The following is a 23,366-nucleotide window of genomic DNA, read 5'->3' as shown; positions in this document are numbered from 1 at the left end:
CAAGAGCCTGAAGAAGGTTCTCAAAACAGAAACAGAGGAAGAACAAAGAAACCAATAAAACCACAAAAACAAAAATGAAGTGGCAAAATGAAGTGGCAAAATGACAGCAAAAAAACCACATGTATCAATAAGGACACTGAATGTCAATGGATTAAACGCACCAGTGAAGGAACAAAGGGTGGCAGATTGGGTTAGAAAAACAGACCATCATTATGTTCTCTACAAGAGACACATTTTAAAAACAAAGACAAAAATAGACTAAATATCAAGGATGGAAAATAAGTTACAAGCTAATAGAAACAAAAAGGTGCAAGAGTGGCAATATTAATCTCTGATGAAATACACTTCAAGGCAAAAAATGTCAGGAGAGATAAAAAACTGACACTACATAATGATTATAGGAACAATAGAACAAGAAGTGATAAACATATATTCTCCCAATGAGAGACTTTCTAAATACATTAATCAAATTCTCACAGAAGAGAGAATTAGACAAGGACTTCCGGGAAGATGGCGACGGAGTAACACTGTACAATGTACCGGAGACTCCGCAGAATTCAGGCCAGGAGAGTTGGTAGAAGAAAATTCAACACTGCTGAAATACAGGAGGAGCACCATAAAGATATGAAGGAAGGCACAGACCCATGGGGTTTTGAGGAGCTAGGGACTTTTGGCTTACGTCAGTGGAGGCCGGCTGGGGGTTGACCTTAGCCCCGCCACTGTCTCTGCCAGAGCCAGGACCATTTGGAGTCTGTAGGGAGGCTTGGTCTCAACACAACCAGAGTTTGCCATCACCTACCTCAGGGCAGAGATTGGACCCTTGCAACTCCACAGGCAGGGATTGGTGTCAGCTACATTGTTGCTCTTGTTTCCATCTCCTCTCTGTCCACTCACTCAGTCTCAGAGGGCTGTGCAGGGGCTTTTTCTCAACACAGCCACAGCTTGCCTCTGCTGCCTCAGAGCAGGGACTAAACCCTTGCGGCTCCCCTGGTGGGGATCAGGACACAGTTACATTATTGCCTTTGTTTCCATCTCTTCACTATATCATTTCCCTCCCCGACACACCCATCCCACACACCCAACAGGCTCAGCTTGGCTTGATTTCTAAATTATTTTTCTCCTCTTTGTCTCTTTCTTGGTCTCTCACACACTACTGCTAAATTCCAGACCACTCTCCCCTTAGCCTAGTACATTTAAACCTGTGCCACACCCAACTAGGTGAGCTCCACCAGTGTAGCTAGCCATAGGTTGGTGAAAGCCCTGCTGACCTCCACCAGGGGATACTCTGCTCAACTTCTTACAGGGGAATTCCTGCCTGTGTGCCTGGGTTCCTAAGGTAGCTCGGCCAACACTCCTCAACATTCTAAGCTGCTGCAAGAACCTCCGCAACCCACCAGCCTTCTGGGCCACTCCCCTGAGAGGGAAGACACAGGATAAAGTGGTAGATTAATACCATAGTGAAATAAGCTGTAGGCAGTTCAAAGAAGCATTCCTACAAGTCTCCCAGAGAAAGTCTGACTCTCTGGAAAATGGCACCTGGCTCCTCTAAAGCAACGCAATGCAAACAGCCACCAGCCCAAACTACCTCAATGAAAAACTTGGAGAAACAAAAAGCATTGGCAGAAGATGTCCTGAACATAATAACATGAATAGAAGAAGCAGACATTGAGCTGCCACAGAAAGAAATTTTCAGAATGCTACTGTGAGTCATACAGGATATGAGGGAAACAATACAGAAAAAAGGATGAAATGATAGAGGAGATAAAAGCCATAAAGCAAAGGAAAATAGAGGAGTTTAGGGAGGAGAAAACAAAAATTAGTAGCAGAAACACAGTCCTAGAGAATCGACTGCAGGAAGCAGAGAACCGCATGAGTGACTTGGAGGACAGCTAAGGAGACTTTAACAAACGCAAACAAAAATCTAATAAGATCATCAGAGAAGCTGAAGAAAACCTAAGAGCTATGTCTGAAGCTATGAAGCGGAACAACATTAGAATTATTGGCTTACCGGAGGAAGACACAACAAAGAAGTCATCTGTAACAATAGTGAGAGAATTCTTGGAGGAAAGCTTCCCCAGCTTAATGAATGAAAACCAGGAAACCATTCAGGAGGCTGAAAGAACACCAGCTACAGTGGATCCCAAGAAGTCACCAAGGCATATAATAGTTAAATTATCCAACTTTGAGGAAAAGGAGAAAATCATGAGAACGGCTAGGGAAAAACAAGTAATCACATAGAAAGGTTCAGAAATAAGAATATGCTCAGACCTATCAGCAGAAACTATGAAGAAGAGGAGAGAGTAGAGTAACATATTCCAAAAATTGAAGGAAAACAATGCTAACCCAAGAACACTCTACCCAGCCAAATTATCAATCAAGATAGATGGAGAAGTCTTCCCAGACAAGAAAAAACTCAAAGAATACATTAGGAGACACCCAGCCCTATAAAAGCTCCTTGCCAAACCAGTATGGGCAGAAGAACAACACTCACCAAACATAAATAAGAGACCACACCACATAGAACAACCTGACCCAGAGGGCAATAAAGAGAAAACAGAACTCAAGATAGTATTGACTTAAATATAGAAAGACTTGAAAGGTTGCTGAGGTAAGCTTTAAAAAAAAAAAAAAGGCAAAAGGGCAATAGGGGAAAAGCTACAGTATACAAACATCCTTGGGGTGAGGACCAGGTAATATGGCAGGGGCCAGACCAAATACAGGGATACACGTGGTAGACAACTAAAAAGGAAGTGCGGAAAGGAAAATAATAATAATTAATAATAATAAATAAAAGGGTATCAGGGGCACAGGGCATTAACCCACCCAAGGGGAGGGTATTGTTTATATCTCCACAAGGAAAGAGGGACCAGACTTCACCCAGTGCTCCAAGATATAAATGCAACAGGCTGGTTTGGAGTAGGGATCAGTGGAAATTTCTGGGGGCCCGGCCCCAACCCCAACTACTAAGTGGACACCTGTCCCTCCCGTCAGAAGAATTTATTTCAAAGGACGGCACTGAATCTACAACTCCGGGAGAGGGACATACCTGATCGGAGCACACAGGAGGAGATGAATTGAGGAGGAGAGACTGGAGAATATCCTGGCCCACCAGGGCCTGAGGACGATGTTCCCAATTAGAGCAATCAGTCGACAGAGAGGACCAACCACATGGTCGGCCCCACTATGAGACGTGACGCCCCTCACTGACCCGTAGCCCTATAGGGGACAACACCAGAGACACAGTGTGGGAATTGCACCCGATTGGATCCCGCAACACTGAGGCAAAATATTAAGGGGGTGCAACAGAACAGCAAGAGAATGGAGCGGCAAGGTCCCCAGAGAATGCTGAAGGTGGACTTTGGGGCCAGGGTGTGGTGCCCCAACAGACTGGCCTGGAAACACTCCTAAAGGCCAACAAAAAAATCCTTGAACAAACTACAAGCTTTTCGTTCTTGTTGTGTTTTGTGCTTTTTCATTGGTTTGTTGTTGTTGTTTTGTTGTATATTGTTGCTTGCTTTTGCTCTATCTTGTTTTTATGCATGTTATTATCTCCTCAGGTCTGTCTAAATAAGACAGGCTGCATGAACAACTGGGGGAGAAAACAACAGGACCGACAGGTTCTGCGGGGACATGGGGGAGGTGGAGGTGGCGGGAAAGGTAGTGGTATTTATAAACCCTGGGACAAGGGAACAACAAGCGAATCAAATAGGTGGTGAGGAGGGTGTGGTAGGTCTAGTTGGGCATGATCAAAGGTAATGTAACCAAGAGGAATTGCTGAAACCCTGGTAGGGATTGAGCATGATAGTAAGACAGGAAGAATATCAAAGGAAATAGAGGAAAGAGCTGGGAGGCAAAGGGCATTTATACAGGTCTAGATAAAGACATGTACATATGCAAATATATTTATACATGAGGATGGGGAAATAGATCTATGTGCATATATTTATAGGGTTAGTATTAAGGTAGCAGAAGGACATTGCGCCTCCACTCATGTACTCCCTCAATGCAAGAATACTTTCTTCTATTAAATTGACATTCTGTGATGCTCACCCTCCCGACGCAACAGATGAAGACAAAAAGGGTGAACCACCAAATGTGGTCAAGAAAGCTGATGGTGCCCAGCTATCAAAAGATATAGTGTCTGGGGTCTTAAAGGCTTGAAGGTAAACAAGCGGCCATCTAGCTCAGAAGCAACAAAGCCCGCATAGAAGAAGCACACCAGCCTGTGTGATCACGAGGTGTTGAAGGGATCAGTTATCAGGCATCATCAGAACAAAAAAATCCTACCTTCGTACATGAGGGGGGAAGTTCAGAGTGGAGACTCAAAGCCCATTTGTAGGCCACTGAACATCCGAACCAGTCAGGGTGCGATGTAGCAACAATGAAAAATACAACTTTCCTCTAGTTCCTAAATGCTTCCTGCCCTCCCCCCCACTTGTCATGATGCAAATCCTACCTTGTAAGTCTGGCTAGACCAGAGGATGTACATTGGTACAGGTGGGAACTGGAAACACAGGGAATCCAGGACGGATGATTCCCTCAAAACCAGTGGTGTGAGTGGAGATGCTGGGAGGGAATAGGGAGGGTGGGTTGGAAAGGGGGAACAGATTTCAAGGATCTACATGTGACCCCCACCCTGGGGGACAGACAGAAGAAAAGTAGGTGAAGGGAGACGTGGGACAGAGCAAGATATGACAAAATAATAATTTATAAATTATTAAGGGTCCATGAAGAAGGGGGAGTGGGGAGGGAGGGAAAAATGAGGACATAATGCCAGGGGCTTAAGTGGAGAGAAAATGCTTTGAGAATGATTAGGGTAACGAATGTACAAATGTGCTTTACACAATTGATGTGTGTATGGATTGTGATAAGAGTTGTATGAGCCTCTAATAAAATGATTTTTTAAGAGAGAGAATTAGACAGTACAAGCAATAATAGTTGGAGATTTCAATACACCACTCTCAAGCAAAGACAGAAGAAGCTCAATAAACACAAAGAACTAAACGACACAATCAGTCAATTCAACTTTTTAGACATATACATAGCACGCCACCCAAAAATAACAAGTTCCCATTCTTCTCCAGTGTCCACGGAACATTTTCTAAAACAGAGGTGTGAAGCCACTCAGCAAGACTAAATAAAATTTGAAACATCCAGGTTGCCCAATCCATTTTCTCAGACCACAGTGCTGTAATACTAGAAATAAACTATTTTAATAAAAAACAGCGGCTAAACAACCAACTGTGGAAACTGAACAGCACACTACTTAAAAATTATAGTCATAGATCAAATAAGAGTAAAATATAAAAATTCCTTGAAACACACAGAACAAAAACATAACAAAACTTTGGGACACAGTAAAACCTCTGGTTCACAGCAAACGCAGTTACCTGAGGGCAATATAATTTATAACAACCTACACACACATGAAAAAGGAGGAGCAAACCAAAATTCACCCCTTAGCACAATATCTTCATCAACTAGAACAAGAGCAACATCATAAACCCTCAACCAAAAGAAATTATAAAAATTAAAATAGTAATAAATGAATTGGAATACTGAAAAACAATGGGAAAAAACCAACAAGGCAAAAAGTTGGTTCTTTGAATGGATTCAAAATATTGGCAACTTAACAAAAGATTAGAAAGAGAAGGTGGAAATATCTAGAAAAGAAAGGGTAAAATCACAAAACAAGCAAATGAAATAAAAATGGCTTCACTTTCTCATATTGGAAAGATTAGACAGAATAAAAGTATAATCAGATACTTTTCAGACTGATCTTGTTATTACTGAACAGTAATAACCATTCTTTCCAAAAAAGATGAAAATAATACAAAAATTAAGTCTGAGTACGATATTTCTGATCAGAAGCAAATTTATTTTAAAAGAATATGATATTAAATAGTAATTGAATATGAATACTGTGCCTGGAGAATGAGGATTGTATAATTAAAAAGTTGAGGAGGAAAAAAAATGGCTTCACAGGGAATTCTACCAAGAATTCAGAGAAGAGCTGTCACCAATTCTACCCAGACTTTTCCAGAAAATAAAAAGGACAGCAATCTTCCAAGCTCATTCTAAGAAAGCACAAGCCTGCTAAAGCCCAAACCAGGGAACGGTACTAGGATAGAAAGCAATAGCCCTATAAACACAGATGTAAAAAGTCTCAACAAAATCCTGGCAAAAAGAATCCAATAATTTATATACTTAAAACAAAAATTTTTAAAACACTATGATCAAGTAAGATTTATACAATTTACACAAAGATAATCCAACATTAGAAAAACAAATCACTGTAACCCACCATATTAACAACAGCAACAAAAATAAGAACCACAGGATCATGTGAATCGATACAGAAAAGGCATTTTACAATATCCAACATCCATCAACAAAATAAAGATAAATGAGAAATTTCTCAACACACAAAAAGCCGTATCTGAAAAACCAATGGCCAACGCCTTACCAAAAACATTTCCTCTGCAAATGGGAACAAGGGAAAAAAAGGATCCCCCATTACCACTCTTATTCAAAAATATGTTGGAAGTCTTAGCCAGAACCATTAGACAACAAAAAGAAATCAGAGGAATACAACTGGACAAGGAACAAGTGAAAGTCTGAGTCTTTGCGAATGCTATGAATTTATATGCAGAAAGCCCCAAAGACAAAGCAAGAAGATTGTTGGAAACAGTCATAGGATCAAGCATGGCAGGATACAAGATTAAGAAATACAAATCATTCAGATTCCCATTAAGCTAACGCAAAGAATGCTCTGGAAAAAGACATCAAGAAAACAATGTCGTTTACAATAGCCACACGGGAGATAAACTAGTCGGAATCAACTAATCAGAGGGGGAAAGACCTGTACAAAGAACACTAAGGCAAGAAATCAAAAGAGGCCAACACAAATAGAAGACTATCTCATATTCATGCATCAAGAAACTCACTGCGAGGGGGGTGGCGAACCCTGGTGGTGCTGGAGGAACAGAATGCTAGCTGAGAGGAATTACTGACACATGAAGGGTGAGCATGTTGGTGGGGCAGGAGGAAGGTAAAAGGAAACAGAGGAACAATCTAGGAAGCGAAAACGTTCAAGAAGAAATATAGTTGTCTACATATGTAAATATGTTCATTCATAATAATAGAGGTATTGGCCCACATACTGTATATACTCGTGTATAAGCCGAGTTTTTCAGCCCATTTTTAATGCAGTTTTGTGGTAAAATTAGGTGCCTCAACTGATAATCAAGTCAGTGTATACTTGAGTATATACGGTACATATATTTATATGGCATTATATTGAGGAACTGGACAGACTTTGGGCCTCTACTGAAGCCGTCCTCAATGCAAGAACACTTTGTTCTATTACCCTAGCATTCTGTGATGCTCACCCTCCTGACATGATCCCTAAAGACAAAATGGGTGCATAAGCAAATGTGGTGAAGAACGCTGATGGTGCCAGGCTATTAAACGATATAGCATCTAGGATCTTAAATGCTTGGAAGTTAAACAAATGGTCATCTAGCAGGGAAGCAAAATGCGTACATTAAAGAAGCACGCCAGCCTGTGTGATCACGAGGTGTCAGTGGAATCAAGTAACAGGTATCAGAAGACCCAAAACAAATAATCATATTATTGAGAACAAAGGAGGTTGAAGTGGAGACCCCAAACCCATCTGTAGACAACTGGACAGCCTCTCACAGAAGGATCAAAAGGAAGGAATGCGGTACAACACTGACAAAACATAGACTATTCCCCTGGTTCCCTGAAACTTCCTCACTCACAATATCATGACCCTAGCTCTACCTTACAAATCCGGCTCAACCAGGGCATGGATACTGGTACAGACAAGAGCTCTAGACACATGGAATTCAGGACAGATAAACCCCTCAGGAACTGAAATGGGAGTAGCGATACCAAGAGAGTAAGGGGAAGATGGGAGGAAGAGGAGGAGAAAAGGAGGAAGCGAATGCAATGGGCAACGGATAACACCCCCTCAACCCACCCCCCGCAAGGGCTCAAGCAGAAAGAAAATGTTTAGAAAATGATGATGGCATCAAAGAACAAAAAATCATATCATTGACTACACACCTCCATGATAGGATCGCTGAAGACAAATGGGTGCATAAGCAAATGTGGTGAAGAAAGCTGATGGTGCCCGGCTATCAAAAGAGATAGTGTCTGGGGTCTTAAAGGCTTGAAGGTGAACAAGCGGCCATCTAGCTCAGAAGCAAAAAAGCCCACATGGAAGAAGCACACCGGCCAGTGCGATCACGAGGTGCCAAGGGACCGGGTATAAGGCATCATGCAAAAAAAACAACAACGATATAAGTGTGTGTATATATGTGTATATGTATATGTATATATATACCATATTAAATGAAGGGGGAAGTGTAGAGTGGAGACCCAAGGCCCAAGTGTCGGCCAATGGAGATCCCCTCATAGAGGGGTTTAGGAGAGGAGATGGGTTAATTAGGGTGCGAGGTAGTACCGATGAAGAACACAGCTTTCCCCCAGATCCTGGATGCTTCCTCCCCCCAACTACCATGATCCGAATTCTACCTTGCAGGACTGGATAGGACAGAGGCTGTACACTGGTGCATATGAGGGCTGGGGGTGCAGGGAATCCAGGGTGGATGATGCCTTCAGGACCAGAGGTGTGGGGGGCGATGCTGGGAGAGTGGAGGGTGGGTGGGCTGGAAGGGGGGAACTGATTGCAAGGATCTACATGTGACCTCTTCCCTGGGAGAGGGACGGCGGAGAATGGGGGGAAGGGAGACTCCGGACAGGGCAAGGTATGACAAAATAACGAGGTATAAATTACCAAGGGCGCATGGGAGGAGGGAGGGGGGAGGGAGGGGAAAAAAAAAGGAGGACCTGATGCGGGGGGCTTAGGTGGAGAGCAAATGCTTTGAGAATGATTGGGGCAGGGAATGTATGGATGTGCTTTATGCGGTTGATGTATGTGTATGTGTGGATGGTGATGGGAGTTGTATGGGTCCCTGGTAGGGTGTAGAAAAAGAAAAGAGGAAAAAAAAATGATTGGGGCAGGGACTGTGCAGATGTGCTTTATACAATTGATGTATGTATATGTATGAACTGTGATAAGAATTGTATGAGCCCCTAATAAATTGTTAAAATTTAAAAAAATGATGATGGCAACATATGCACAAGGTGCTTGATAAATTGATAAATTGATGTATGCATTGTTATAAGAGCTGTAAGAGCTCCCAATAAAAGGATTGGGTGGGGGGGGAAGAAAGGAAGGAACTCACTGCCATGCAGTGAGGATAATTCACAGGGGGCAGGGTAAAACTGCCCCCTGTGGGTTTCTGAGACTATAACTCTTTACGTGAGTAGAAAGCCTCATCCTTCTCCTGTGGAGTACCTGATGATTTTGAACTGCTGGCTCCGTAGTTAGCAACCCCATGAATAAGTCACTATGCCACCTGGACTCCTGTTTATAGATAAAAAGACTTAATATTAGGAAAAAGCCAATAATAGTCAAAACAATCTATAAATATGAAGCAATTCTGATCCAAATTCCAACTTCATTCTTTAAAGAAATTGAAAAGCTAATTAATTACTAACATCATATGGAGAAGGTAGAGATCCAGGATAAGCAAATAACTCCTTAAAAATAACAAAGTAGAAGATAGGATAATACTCCAACCTCAAAACCTATTATATAGCCACAATATTCAAAACAACCTGGCACTGACACAGGCATGTAGACCAATGGACAGAATAGAAACCCCAAGAATAAATTCATCCACATAAAGGCAACTGATCTTCAACAAAGGGCCAAAAAACATCAAATGGTAAAGAAATGGTATCTTCAACAAATGTTGCTGGCAATATTGGATCTCCACCTGCAGAAGAATGAAATAGGGCCCATACCTCACCATGTTAAAAAAAAAAACAAACCTCAAAAAGGATCAAAGTAAATTCCAGAGTTATAAAGCTCATAGATGATAAAACAGGGACAAACTTCAGGGCCCTATTGCAGGGCACAGACATACTATCAAATATAACAAATGAAGCACACCGTCAGAAACAAAATATGAGATCACAAAATCAGAGATCACTGGGACTTACTAAAAATAAGACACTATGTGCATCAAAAACTCCATCAGAAGAGTAAAAATAGAGCCCACACACTAGGGAAAATCTTCAGCAATGACACAGTGAAGTGACTAGTTTCGAAGATCTTTAGAATTCTGCAATACCTCCCTAAGAAAAAAATCAAATAATCTAATTTTAAAAGTGCACCAAAGGCATGAACAGGCAGTTCACCAAAAAAGATATTCAAATGGCTAACAAACACATGAAATATGCTCATAGAATCACTAGCCATTCGGGAAATACAAATCAAAATAACAATGAGATATCACCGTGTAGCAAAAATGACAACCCAACTCGAAAAAATAGAAAACAAAAAAATATTTGAGAAGGTGCAGAGAGATTAGAACGCTCATATTTCTAGTGAGTCTGTGACCATGTGCCACTGCTCGGGAACACGCAGTCCCCATGTTAATCAGGGCGCTGCTTCTTCATATCAAAAGGTTGCAAACAGCTCAAAGCCTATCAGTAGGATTGCTAAAGAAACTTAGGTCCATGCACACAATGGAATACTATGTATTGCCAAAAAGCATTGATGAAACCACCAAACACTTCCCAACATGAAGGGACCTGGGGAACACATGAGGAAAAGAAGTGAGGCAATCAGAACAGGACAAATGTTGTACAACATCACGACCTATAGAGACAGGCATCTGTTCTCAAGTCAGATCATCTTTGAATTCAGTCTCCCCACCAACCACTATGGTGACGTGTCTGTCTAATGTGTATGATCTACTTATCACTCCCTTATTAGTACATCTTAAAAACCACTTCTTCAGAGGAGGCTGTACCACAGCTGCGCTCAGTTTTTCGTTTAAGAGGAGAGGGAAAGGACCAAATAGATCCTGCTATGCGGGACTGTCTGATTTGTATTACCGTCTATACTCGTGTATAAGCCGAGTTTGTCCAGCACATTTTTAATGCAGTTTTTGTGATAAAATTAGGTGTCTCAGCTGATATTCGGGTCAGCTTATAGGAGAGTATATACGGTATGATCCTAAGCATGAATTTTTTTTTTACCAAATTTCTATCCAGGCCATGTGTTAGAATAGGCTGCCTGGATTTCGGTTTTGTTTTGTTTTGTTTTTATAAGCTGCACAGCATTCTTCATAGGCCAAATCAGAAGAATCCAATTTGGAAACCCCATTTAAGTGAACCGCACTTTACCTTACGTATAACTCTTGTAGATTAAAGGAACAGAATACACATTTGGACTTAAAGCTGAAATGCCACGGTGTAAGAAGCAGATGACTGCTCTCAAGGTAACTTGGAAGACACTGGAACCATCGGACTTGGCTTAAATCTCTTGCTTTTGAGGTTACTCAATAACTGGCAGCTTCAGATTACCATATGCTTGTTACTTTCCCTCACAGTCTCTTTACTTTTTATGACATTTCTTAGTCCTGCAGACTGAGTTTTGCCTTAGTGAATGAGTGTTATTGAATTCTACAGTGTCCAGCTCTAAGTCTGCACAAGTACACCAACTCATGTGATCAAAGGATTATTAATAATAAAGTCCATGATCATGAGTTTGTATTAGAACTTAAAATCTGACCACCTGGCTTGCAGAAGGTTGTGGATGCCGGCAAAACCGCAAAATCCATTCGCAGAGTCCCCACGTGGACTCTCTCGGATCATTGACTAGGGATGTGAATTGTCTTGCCCTCAGAGAGTACATTGGAAAGTACACTATTGCAGGTATCATTAGGTTAAAATTGAACCTCGTGTGTTTTCCCCTTTGACTCATTTTAAATTTGTTCTACTTTCTATGATCTCTGCTTTCTTTTGGATTGAGGTTTTTCGGAGTTTTTCTTTATATGAAATCCAGGATAGGTAAATGTATGGGACAGTACCTAAATTAATAGTTCCTCAGGGAGGGTTGTAGCAGGGAAAGAAGTTGGGGAGCAATGAGGAGTAAATAATAATGGATACAAGGATGAAGAAAATATTCCAAAATTTATGGTGGTGATGACTGCACAACTGTTTTTAATGTAATAATGCATTTAATGTATTTAATTCCCATATTGGCATATATGAATCATATGCCAATAAACTATTAAAAATAAAAGTAATGGCTATAGAAATACATATAATAGAAAATATTTGATATTATAATCAATTTCTTTTTAAAAAAGATATATCCACAATATTCTGATGTTCCTCTGCCAAAGAAAAAAAAAGATCTTAGCATGAAAATAACATCTTTATATTGAAAATATAATAATTTAAAAGTATATCACACTAGTAAGAGCCAATAATGATCACAGAAATTATGCAATTAGATAATTATGCAGTTATATATGCATTGATATATCTAAAATATTTATACAAGCATTAACAGCAGTTATATCCTATTATTACATGCAGTATTTTTTCTTTTCTTTGGTTTAGCTATATTTTATAAGGTATTGTGTTTTGTGTTGACAATTGATATTTATTAGCAGTATTATATAAATACATAGATTTTCTTAAACTAGTAAGTATTCTTAATGAACAATGAAGTTAATACTAAATTCTCCAAAACTGACTGCCATCTAGTCTATTGCAACTAGATTCTTACTCTACAGGGCAGATAGAATTTTCCGGTTGGGTTCTGAGGCTATAAATCCTCAGGGAAACAGAAAGGCTCGTCTTTCTCCCGTGGAGCAGCTAGAGCAGCAGTTCTCAGCCCGGGGGGTCGCAACCCCTCTGGGGTTCGAACGACCCTTTCACCAGAGTCGCCCGATTCATAACAGTAGCAAAATTACAGTTAAGAAATAGCAATGAAAATAATTTTATGGCTGGTGGAGGGGGTCACCACAACATGAACTGTATTAAAGGGTGGCATCATTGGGAAGGTAGAGAACCACTGCTCTAGTGGTTTCAAACTGCTGACCTTGTGGTTACTAACCCAATGCTTAACCTGTTGTGCCACCAAGGTGCCTTCACCTCTACCAACACAAACAAAAAAAATCACTGGTGGATATTTCAAGGAATAAAGATAGCAAAATAGCAAACCTTATCACAGACGTAACACTTTACTAAATCCAAGTTACTGGAAATTAATTTGGCAAGAGGTTTACATACTTGATTGTGTAATGATATTTTGATAGAGTTAAAACAGTAACTTTAAGGAGCCAGTAAGCAAAAAATGAAAAACAAGTTTCAATTCTTGGTCTAGAAACAGATTGTGCCAGGATGTGAAAATGAAGAATTTACTGTACACAATCTGAAGGCATTATTCATGTGAGGGCTTAAGAAAGTTCACGGAAAAATGAAATTAAGAGATAATGGAATTTTTTTTCTTTTTTTTTTTGATAATGGAATTTTTCCATGAACTTTTTAAAGACCCCTGTGAAAAATATGGTATAAAAGTAACATTTTAAAAAAAAAAAAACTTAACCATTACCCCTACCAACTAACCAAAATATGACTTCACAAAATATAACCTAGCCAACAGAAAAGAAAATGTATTCATAGTCTACAAAAGTAGACTATGGATACAATGTATATTGTGTATACAAAAGTATACTAAGTATACAGACCTCTCCATTTAAAAATCAAGCCAGGAGAATACTTTTATAAAGTCTAGAAAATGAGATTAAATCTCTACTTGATATAAATGGCTAGTTTCTTAGAAAAAGCAATGTGTGTAAAGAAAACACTACAAAGCACTTCAAAATTAAAACGATACCTTTAACATAAAACCAAAAGACATGCTAGTGGCACTGTGGATTAGCCTTAGATTACTAACACAAAAGTCAGAGGTTCAATTCGACCCGATGGACGCTCGTTAAGAGAAAAATGAAACTGTCCGTTTCCATAAAGATGTAGAATCAGAAACCCTATAGAGTCAAAAGTCAATACTGATTGACGGCAGTGGGTTTGAGGAGAGAAAACCAATGTGAAAATTGAAAATCTAAGGCCTTTTAAAGTCATTATTTTGTTTAGAGATTTTTCATCTAGAATATTTTCAATACTGGCAAGAAGTTTTTTAATTAAATGATTAAAATTAGGTAGCATTATCTGTGAGAGGAAATGCAATAAAAGAACAGGGCGCTATAACTCCACTCTAGAACGGCTAACATAAAGAAACTGTGCTAGCCCCAAAGGGATGGCAAGATGCTGAGAAACTAGATCGCTTGTACATTGCTGATAGGAATATATAGTACAGCCACTCTGGAAAATGCTTGTTTTCTTTTCAAACTAAACATGAATTTACCATGTGATACAGCCCTTTAGAAATTTACCCTAGAAAACTAACATTCACGTGTTTATATATATTCTATTTTGTAATAGTCCAAAACTGAAAACAACCCAATGTCATTTAAGGGTGCACGGTTACCCTGTACTACATCCACACCGGGAATACTCTTCAATAGTCAAAATTCATGCACTACTGGCCCGTGCAACACTGTGAATGAATCTCAAAGGAATTACGGGATAAGAAAAAAGTTAGCGTCAAAAGTGACATACTTCTGATTCTATTATATAACATTCTCAACATGAAAAAATTATAGAGATGGCGAACAGAGTGGTCGGTGTGTGTGTGTGTGTGTGTGTGTGTGTGTGTGTGTGTGTGTGTGATGCGATGCAGTAAAGGCAGAGTATGAGAGATCTTTACGGTGATGAAATAGTTTCAAACCTTGATTGTAGTAACTGCAGTTATGAGTCTATAAACAGACAACTATACATACATGTACATAATACACAAATGCATATGAAACTAGTGGAATGTGAATAAGGTTATAGATTGAAGCTATCAATTTCTTGGTTTGGTATTATAAACTATCATAACGTAAGGTAATATCATTGCGTGAAACTGGGTGAAGGCTACATGGAACTCTGTACTTTTTTTTTTTGCAGCTTCCTGAGTCCATAATTATTTCAAAGTAAAAAGTTAAGTACAATTAAATGAAGCTAGGAACCTACCTAAGGGTTTAGTATAGTACTTAGGACATGATAATAAAGGCTATAATTTTACTGAACACTTTTATTATGTCAACTCATTTGAAAATGTAGGTTTCTTCAAATTATATACACAACCATTCCAGCAGAAAACAAGATAAGATAGAATACCTCAGTTTAGTTTCTAGGCACAACATTATATTTGTGTCCATGGCCACATTTTTTGAGATGTAAAGTTCTCACGTGCATAAGGAACCAGGCTACATCATAAAGGGTTCTAAATTCAGGGTTTCTTCCAAAATCTTTCATTCAACTTTCCGAGTGGTCCACGCCTCATGAAAATGTACAACAGTCTCATATCATTAAGCAACTTGCCAGATGAAAAGAAAAGTCTCATCTGTTGTTTGGTTCCAAGTTAATGAAAAGTCTAGCTTGAGACCACTCTCAATTTCAGCCAGCATTCTCTTATTTAAAAAATAATAATTCCATGTAATCTTAAAGATGAATGTGAAGCCTTTATGGTGTTCTGCAGTGACTGAATCCCTAGACAATATTCTGAGTGGTGGAGAGAACATTCTACTTGCCGTCCTCTGAATTCCTCAAGCAGGCTCTGAGCTGTCCAGCCAGCTCTGCAGGAAAGAGCAAAGAGAGGCGTCTCAGACCAGCTGCTGCAAACTGGACCCTAATTCTTCAAAAGTGTCCTTTAAGGCCTATTCACTTCAAGTTTATTTCGTACTTCCACAGGTCATACAAACGAGATTAACACAGGTCTGAGTGTGATGAGTGTGATCCTGAAATAGTTCCCGCTACTAAATGTTCCTCAAACCAATTTAAATGGAGAGAATAAAAAGTTAAGTGAAACAATATAACAACTTTTCTACTTTTCCACAAAAAAAGTGGCTTCATTTCCACACCCACACCCACACCCCCACACCAGCTTTAGCCAGTAAAAGAATACTTAGTCATTTTCCTTGTATCTGCCCCAGACTTGCGAAAGACAGGTTGACAGGTTGTCTGGGAACTAGAAAGTGAAACAAGTACCTGATCAGACCCAACACCGGAGTTCTCCTCCTATGAGCTCTTGGACGCCAAACACCAGGACTACTGGCAGCACTCCCGTGGCAAGAGTTAAGATGTCAGTCTCATGGGAGAAGTTAGATACGGCACACAAGGACTCACATTTTTCTATCACATGCATCCCTTTTCTGCTTAGACTTTTCGAGTACTTATTTCCCCACCTTCCTTTCCTTCAATAAACTAAGATTTTGTGTGAATACAATATATTGCAAAAAGTACACCTACAAACATAACAGAAGTTGAGCTTTCCACAAACTGAATCTGACAGCAACAACATTCACGTTACAGATTTTGCATGAAAGATGGAAGTTGTGCCATGAAAGTAACTGTTGAACACGTGTTAAGATAACATTTTAATGTCTACTTAAGTGGTATTTCAAAACACAAATTCAGACTATTCAATAACCTAAAGGTCTAAGTTCAATAAAGAATTATACATTTGCAAATGCACAAAAACTTTAGGCAAAGGCTTGTAATAGACCTCTCAATTCTTTTAAACTCAACCTATGTTTATCTGATCAATCAGTTCATAGCCAAACTATGACACCAATCCCACTGATTCTATTGCACAGAAATAAGGTGATATCAGTCATAATATTAGGACTGAAGAAAAACATCAGCATCTTGGCTCTAAAGAACAATATGCACAAGGTAAAAGGACAAAAAGAAGGAACCTGTCCTTGATGGTAAAGAACAAATCACTGCCCCCAAATTTTACCTTCCCTTTAGATGTTTCTGCCTAAACTTTTCTTATTATTTGCCCAATCCAAATTTTAATTTTGGGAAAGGTCTCTGAAGACTTCAAGGAAGGCCAAGGTCTTACTCTACATTAACAAAATTTCCATCCATGAGATTAGAAGCAGCACAGATATACAAGGAAAATTAGGCATAAGCTAGCTATTCTAAGCACACTAAGGCAAGTGTTTCAAGAGTTCAGAGGAAACACAAAAACACTGAGAACTCAGGCATCCTGAAAAGTCAGGCTTTTTCACGGAATCTTGAAGGACTGTTCAAGAAATAAATTGGCAACCCATGTGGCCAAAGCAGAGAACTCCAAGAGATAAGGAAGGTAAGAAAGAATAAATATTGTTCTTTCGTCCTCATCGCTTTTCATGTGCTTTTGTCTTGTCTACCTATCTAGGTGGTCAGGTAAGAAGTCAGGGACCATATTAATTTGCTAACTTACTAGTTAAGGGTCAGCCATATGCTAAAATCTCAGAATACTGGTAACATGTTTTCTGTGTTTTTCAGAATAGCAAAGCCATTTTGAATTCGGAGTAAATTTTTAATTCAGATTTTTAAAATATTAAATTAGGATCCATAAACCAAAACATAATTTTAAGGAAACAAAGATTTTTACAAAAGCATACCACAAGTTTAAGGTATTTTAAAGTATAGTTTTCAAAGTTGAAGGTCTTCAAAATTGAAAAATTCTTCAGATTTTGAGTTGTCGAGATCATTGAAAGGACGAGGTAGAATAATAGAAAGTCCCATGGAGTGACAGTTTTAAAAGTGTACAATCAGTTTTTACACAGCACCCCCGAGAAATGAAAATTCCCCTCCTCAATCCCTTTAAAGGGTAATATAATGTTGGAATCAGGAACAAGCACATTTTGTTTCCTCATACACTCAAATGTGAACCTTTTATTTGTACAGTACCTTCTACATTAAATAAAGACTAGCAGAGGACAATATCTAACCTATTCACCAAAGAGGCAGCAGCATTTTGGATCTATACCAATCTCTTTTCCAGACATTTATGCAAAGAGGGCTTCAGTAGGGTTCAACTTGAGAACTTCAAGGTTTTAGTTGACAGTGATAACTTAACAAGAACAGATGCTGTGAGATGAAACTATCAGAAGTCCTTAATATCAACAAACTTGACTTTGAAAATGCTAACAGGATGGAACCACTTGTCTTTTATTAAGCCATGATGACCATGGAGAGCGCCCTTGAAATTTATTTAGCAACAGAAGAATAAACCTATAGGCTAGGCTCCCCTCTGAAAAGTGAGGGCAAGTTAAACGTGTACCCCGGTTCCAGTCCTAAAATGATCAACTGCATTTTCTCCACAGCATGGAAGTTGTAGTGGTAGCTTAGAGGAGACATCAGCTTACTGAAGCAGATGGACCTCCTACTCATTTTACACAAACCTTTTAAAATGTCCACAAAACTCTCTCTTCAACCCCAAGCAGGGCAGGTATAAATGGGTCACAGTAAGAAAAGGCTTCACATGGAACTACTCTCTGTGATTTCATTTGCTTACTATAGCCTCAAGGCAAAACACCCTTGGGGGTTTCTGGGGAGGGGAAAGCCAAATGAAAGTCCTATTCACATACTCAAGCAACACACACACATACAGAAAGTGAGTAACAGAGAGAGAGAGAGAGAGAGAGAGAGAGAGAGAGAGAGAGAGAGAGAGAGAGAGATACAGAGAGACTGACAGAGTGAGAGAGACAGGAAGGACATGGTCCCAAAGGTTTATTCTACAAAAGAAAAAGATTCAGAGCATAGAGACTCTTCCAGAAGGGAAATCTAGCTGGAAGCATTCCCTGCTTCTGTACATAATTCACTGAGGGTCAGGTAAGATTCCATTTTGTAAGAGCTGAACTTTAAACAGAAAGTCATTAATGGTGCAATATTCACTCATTAGCATAAAGTTACCCCCTAGAATGAAAAGCATTGGCTGTCCCTGCCAAGATGAACAACTTCACTGGGGGACACTGGAGCAATAGACCATGAACTCCTGGAAAGTTCTATCACGGGCCTCAGAAGACAGTTCACCACCTCCACCAGCCTAAAGTTAGCTAGTATTCTTCACTCACTACAGACAAGCCATCTAACACCAGGAGGTGGGTTTAAAAAAAAAAAAAGACGGGTCAAAGGGTCAACAAAAGGCAATGCCTTACAGTGCTGCTATAGCTCCTGTTTGAACTTGGAGGTGGGGGAAAGAACATTCTAGATGCTCCTGTTCTTGGCGAAGGAAACACCTCCAGGTCTTGTACCATCAAAAGACACTAAAACGCAAATGTCTTCCGGGAAGGAATGCTGTGCCTGCACTATGCGATCTTATCTTGGGGGGCGAGGACGGCGTGGATGGTTAAATGACTAAGAGCATGGGAGACAAGTTCGGATGGAGAAGGCAGGGTCCAGACAAGGTGTGGATACCCACCTTGGTTAGCCAAGGAAAGGGGAAGGTGTGGATGACTAGGGAAAGAGAGGTGGGTGTGATGACCACCGGGGGGTATCGCCAGGGACAGCCTGGATGGCTAAGAGGGAATGGAGGAGATATGAGTAGTTATGGAGAGTGAGGACATGGTATGGGTGGCTGGGAAAGGGGGCACAGGGAGGGCCAGCAACCCCTGTGGAGCAGCTCTGAAAGGCCAGGGAGTCCCCTACCCCGGTCTCCTCCTAATTCCCCTTTCTGTTGGGCATGTGCCTGGCTGGGCGTGTGCATGGGCCAGGCCGCCAGGCCGCAAGTCACCACTCACCCCATGACTCCCTGGTTGTAGTTCCTCCGCTTCCACGGGGTACCGCTGTACACACCGCCGCTGCTGTCGGCCCGGCTGCCCCCACCGGCCCGCCCTCCACTGGGCTGCAGCAGGCTGTAGTTGAGTCCGTAGGTGCTGGCCTTATTGTCACGTTTGCGCTTGTTGCTGCTGCCGGAGGCCGAGTCGGTAGCTTCCGCCGTGGAAACCGGGACCGAGGAGTGCGGGGAAGAAGATGCAGCGGGGGACAAGGATGCCGAGGGGCCTGCGGCAGCCCGGCGAGCCCAGGCCGCCGGCTGGTGGTGATTGTTGTTGTTGTTGGTCGTCTCGAGGGGCAAAAAGTCTCGCTGCTCCACGGGCAGCGTGTGGCCGCCCAGCAGGCGCTCTCCGGAGCGGAACATGCCGGTCTGGCCCGGGGCTGCGCCGCCCGAGCTGCCGCCGCCGCCGCCGCCGCTGCTGCTGCTGCTGCTGCTGCTGCTGCTGCTGCTGCTGCCGCCGCTGCCGCCGAGGGCCGTGCTGCCGCCGCCGCCGCTCCCCCCGCCGCTACTGTGACAGTGGTGGTTGAAGTAGAGGTTCCTCAGGCCTTGGGTGGTCTCCCAGATCTGCATCCACAGACTGTTGGATGGTCCGAGCTGCTCTGGCTGGAACCAGGCGATCCTCGGATCCATCAAACGGCGGCGGCTGCTGTCCCCGCCCCGGCCGGCTGCCTGCAGGGCCGCCGCCGCTGCCGCTTCGGGCGCACGCCTGGCCTCGGCGGCGGCTGCTGCTCCTGCTGTGGCTGCTGCTGCCGCTGCCGCTGAGGCTGCTGCCGCTCCTTCTCCTCCGCCGCCGCCGCCGCCTCCTGCTGCCGCGGCTGCTGCTCCTACTCGGACTGCTCGGGGCCGGTCGCGCAGGGGGCCTGGCGGGGGCCAGCGGCGTCGCTCCCGCCCTAGGGGGCTCCACGGGCCCTCCCCCCTTCCCTCCGCCCCTATGCCCAAATCCTGCCACCAGGGCTCCCTTGCAAATGGCGGCGGCGGCAGCTGCTCCGGAGAAGGACGAGGAGCGGCAGCGGCGGCGGCGGCGGCGACGGCGGCGGCTAGACGCGCCTGCTCCGTAGCGCCTTCGCTCCTCCGGCCCCGGGGCGGGGCCTGTGTCTGCTCCGCCCCGCTCGCCCCGCCCCTCCCTGCCCCGCCCCGCCCTCCTGCGCGCTGCCCTCCGCGCTGCGTCCTTCCTCTACGGCCTCCGGCCGCCGCTTGCGTCACAGAGGACCCGGAGCAGCACGGCGGCACCGCAACCGCCCAGCCCAACCGCCCCGGCGTCGGGAAGGGGCAGTCCCTGAGGCGGGCCTGAGGCGCGCACACCTGGGCGGCCCGGTGCGGCCGAGCACATGGCCCTGGAGGGCAAGACTGAACGGAGTTGGCCGCCAGCCCCGCCAGGGACACGTTGTAAGAGGCGCCTCCCTGCCCATTGCCTTTCCCCCACCTTGAGTTCTCAGGGGACCTCTTCGACTCTCCCAACCTCTCCTGAAATCTCGGCTCCAGCCTCGTTTTTTAAAAACACTAAGACCCCGGAGAAAATGCAGCCACCTCACCTGGGCATGTGCCCTCCAATTCTGCCTGGCTGGACACAGGCTGGGCACGATCCACCACCACCAGGGCCATGTGGATGTTGGGTGTGCGTCTAGGGGACCCTGCAGATTCCAGGCCAGAGAGCCATAGGCTTTGGAACCCTCTGTGCCCCCCAAGACTAAAGAAACCTGGGCCCGTCTGGCTGGCTGGATACTTCATCTTCATTCCTCTGAGAGACAGGTGTACACAGAGAAATGCAGACACACACTAGCTGCTCTGCGTAAGATGAAGCTTTGCTTGCCTTAAGGTGCACCTGCAATGTAGTTTAAGAATTTAAATATATTCAAAGCTTCCTAAAACTAAAATGAGAATATCATTTGTTGGCATCAGTAGAGATTTTTCCCCAAGGTGTTATTTGCATCTTTCGACTCCCTGTGGTAATAGACTAAGAGAAAGGTAATTTAAATATTTAAATAATAATGGAAAAAACTTGGGCACATTTATGTGTGTACTTTAAGGTTAGTCCAAAGTCCTGAACAAGTCAACAAAGCCTGGTTTGGGCCTTCTACTTTGCGAGCTCGCTATCTTGGAAAGGTTGTTTTGGCAAATGATAAACTATCGAAGGAATCGTTGCTCTACCTTTTTTTCTTGCTTAGAGAGTCGCAGGGCCATAAATATGGGAAACACACAAAAACCCTTAAGAATTTTGGTTCATCGTATTTGGGAAAACTTTGACAAAGATTTGTTGTAAACCTAACAGTGAACAAATACGATGAACCAGGAAAAATGAATAGTAGTGTTGTTATACTGTTCATACTAATGAATTAAAAGTAAATAAATTTATTACTTCTATTTACAGATAGAAATTAAACAGAAATACCCATTGTGAGCTTTATTAAACATCCTTTAAAAGATCTGTCTGTGCTCACATACAGATATATATATATTCAGTCTGTTAAAAGATTTCTTCATATGTTCAAAAACAAATACAGAAAATCTAGGACCAAAGAGAAAAAAAGATATTCAAAATTAGTAATAGTGCATTCCAGTAATTACATTTGTTATATCTGATTGATCATTTCTTCAAACTTTAAGAACTACTAAGCATGAACAAAATATGTAAATGAGTTAATCTACATATAAAGCATGGCTGAAAGACTACAAGGTCATGGACAGGTAACACTGGCCAATTTGCCCTGTAACGTATTTTAAGGTATTCCTTCAATAAATCTTGGTTGAACTTCTCTATGCAGATCTGAGTTAATTTCTATAGAGGAGATAAGTAACCAACACTTCTGACTATCTTCCATAAATTACTGTCTGGTTGGGAGGCAGAAAGACAAATATATAAAGTGAAATTGCAGTTCATTCAATTAATTCAATAAATACATCCCGAACACTTATTTCGTGCCAGATGCCAGGATTACAGTACTGATGAAATCCATGTTGTCATGGACCTAACATAAAGTGGATGTTATACACATAAAGTCAGACAGTATGTGCTTTGAAGTGCTTTGAAGATAGAGAGTATCATAGTGTGAAAATGATGTATTTACATGGACCAATCAGAGAAGGCTGCTTTGAAGAGGTGTCATTTGAGCAGGTACCTAAATTAAGTGCAGAGCTCATGCCCACCTAGTGAAAGATCTTCCAAGCAGAAAAATGGTAGGTGCAAAGACACATAGGCTCTGTGTCCAGGATAAGGCTCTGCGTCCAGGATGCTGAAGGGGACCGTTGTATAGAATCATAACATATCTCTAGAAGATGCCTTTTTAAAAAAGGTCCAGGGTAAAGCATTTGAGAATGTCACCTGCGTAAAACTGTATTTACCCTCTCCAGAAAATGGAGTGTTTTATTTCATAGTAATCTAATACTGAAACAGCCATGGTGGTGCTGTCATGTAAGCATTGGACTGCTAACTGCAAGGTCAGCAGTTCAGACTCACAAGTTGCTTCTCAGAAGGAGGATGAGGCTGTCTGCTCCTGTGAAAATAGATGAAGCCTCAGAAACGCTATACAAATTACTATGAGTCAGAATTGACTCAAGGGTGCTAGATTTGGGGGCTTTTTATTTGGGGTGTTTGTGTTATAGACTGCAGTAGTTCCAGTGATCCATTTTAGAAATGACTCAACCTTTTCATTTTGTTATTAGAGCAAAAGAACAGACATCATAATCTCCAAAACTATCTGCATTATATAAATTGTTGGATTATAAACTAATTTGCTTAGTATCTTTTCACCCACAC

The 23,366-nt window shown here is 42.0% G+C and overlaps 1 protein-coding gene across 2 annotated transcripts in view; it reads right to left on the bottom strand.

The window, feature by feature from the left end:
* TENT4B (terminal nucleotidyltransferase 4B) overlaps positions 1-20,577 on the bottom strand; it is an 85,759-nt gene extending 65,182 nt beyond the window's left edge. The window contains exon 1 of one of the 2 annotated variants that reach the window (XM_075536844.1): positions 19,578-20,577. In XM_075536844.1, coding sequence (XP_075392959.1) covers positions 19,578-20,242 — 665 coding nt within the window. In that variant the 5' untranslated portion in view covers positions 20,243-20,577. The remainder of the gene's footprint in view (positions 1-19,577) is intronic. The other variant, XM_075536843.1, reaches the window with a different exon arrangement.
* Positions 20,578-23,366: the final 2,789 nt, after the last annotated feature.

This window comes from Tenrec ecaudatus, chromosome 18 (assembly GCF_050624435.1).
Source record: "Tenrec ecaudatus isolate mTenEca1 chromosome 18, mTenEca1.hap1, whole genome shotgun sequence".
NCBI lineage: Eukaryota > Metazoa > Chordata > Mammalia > Afrosoricida > Tenrecidae > Tenrec > Tenrec ecaudatus.
The sequence above is the reverse complement of the archived record's forward strand: the minus strand, read 5'-3'. Positions and strand labels throughout refer to the sequence as shown.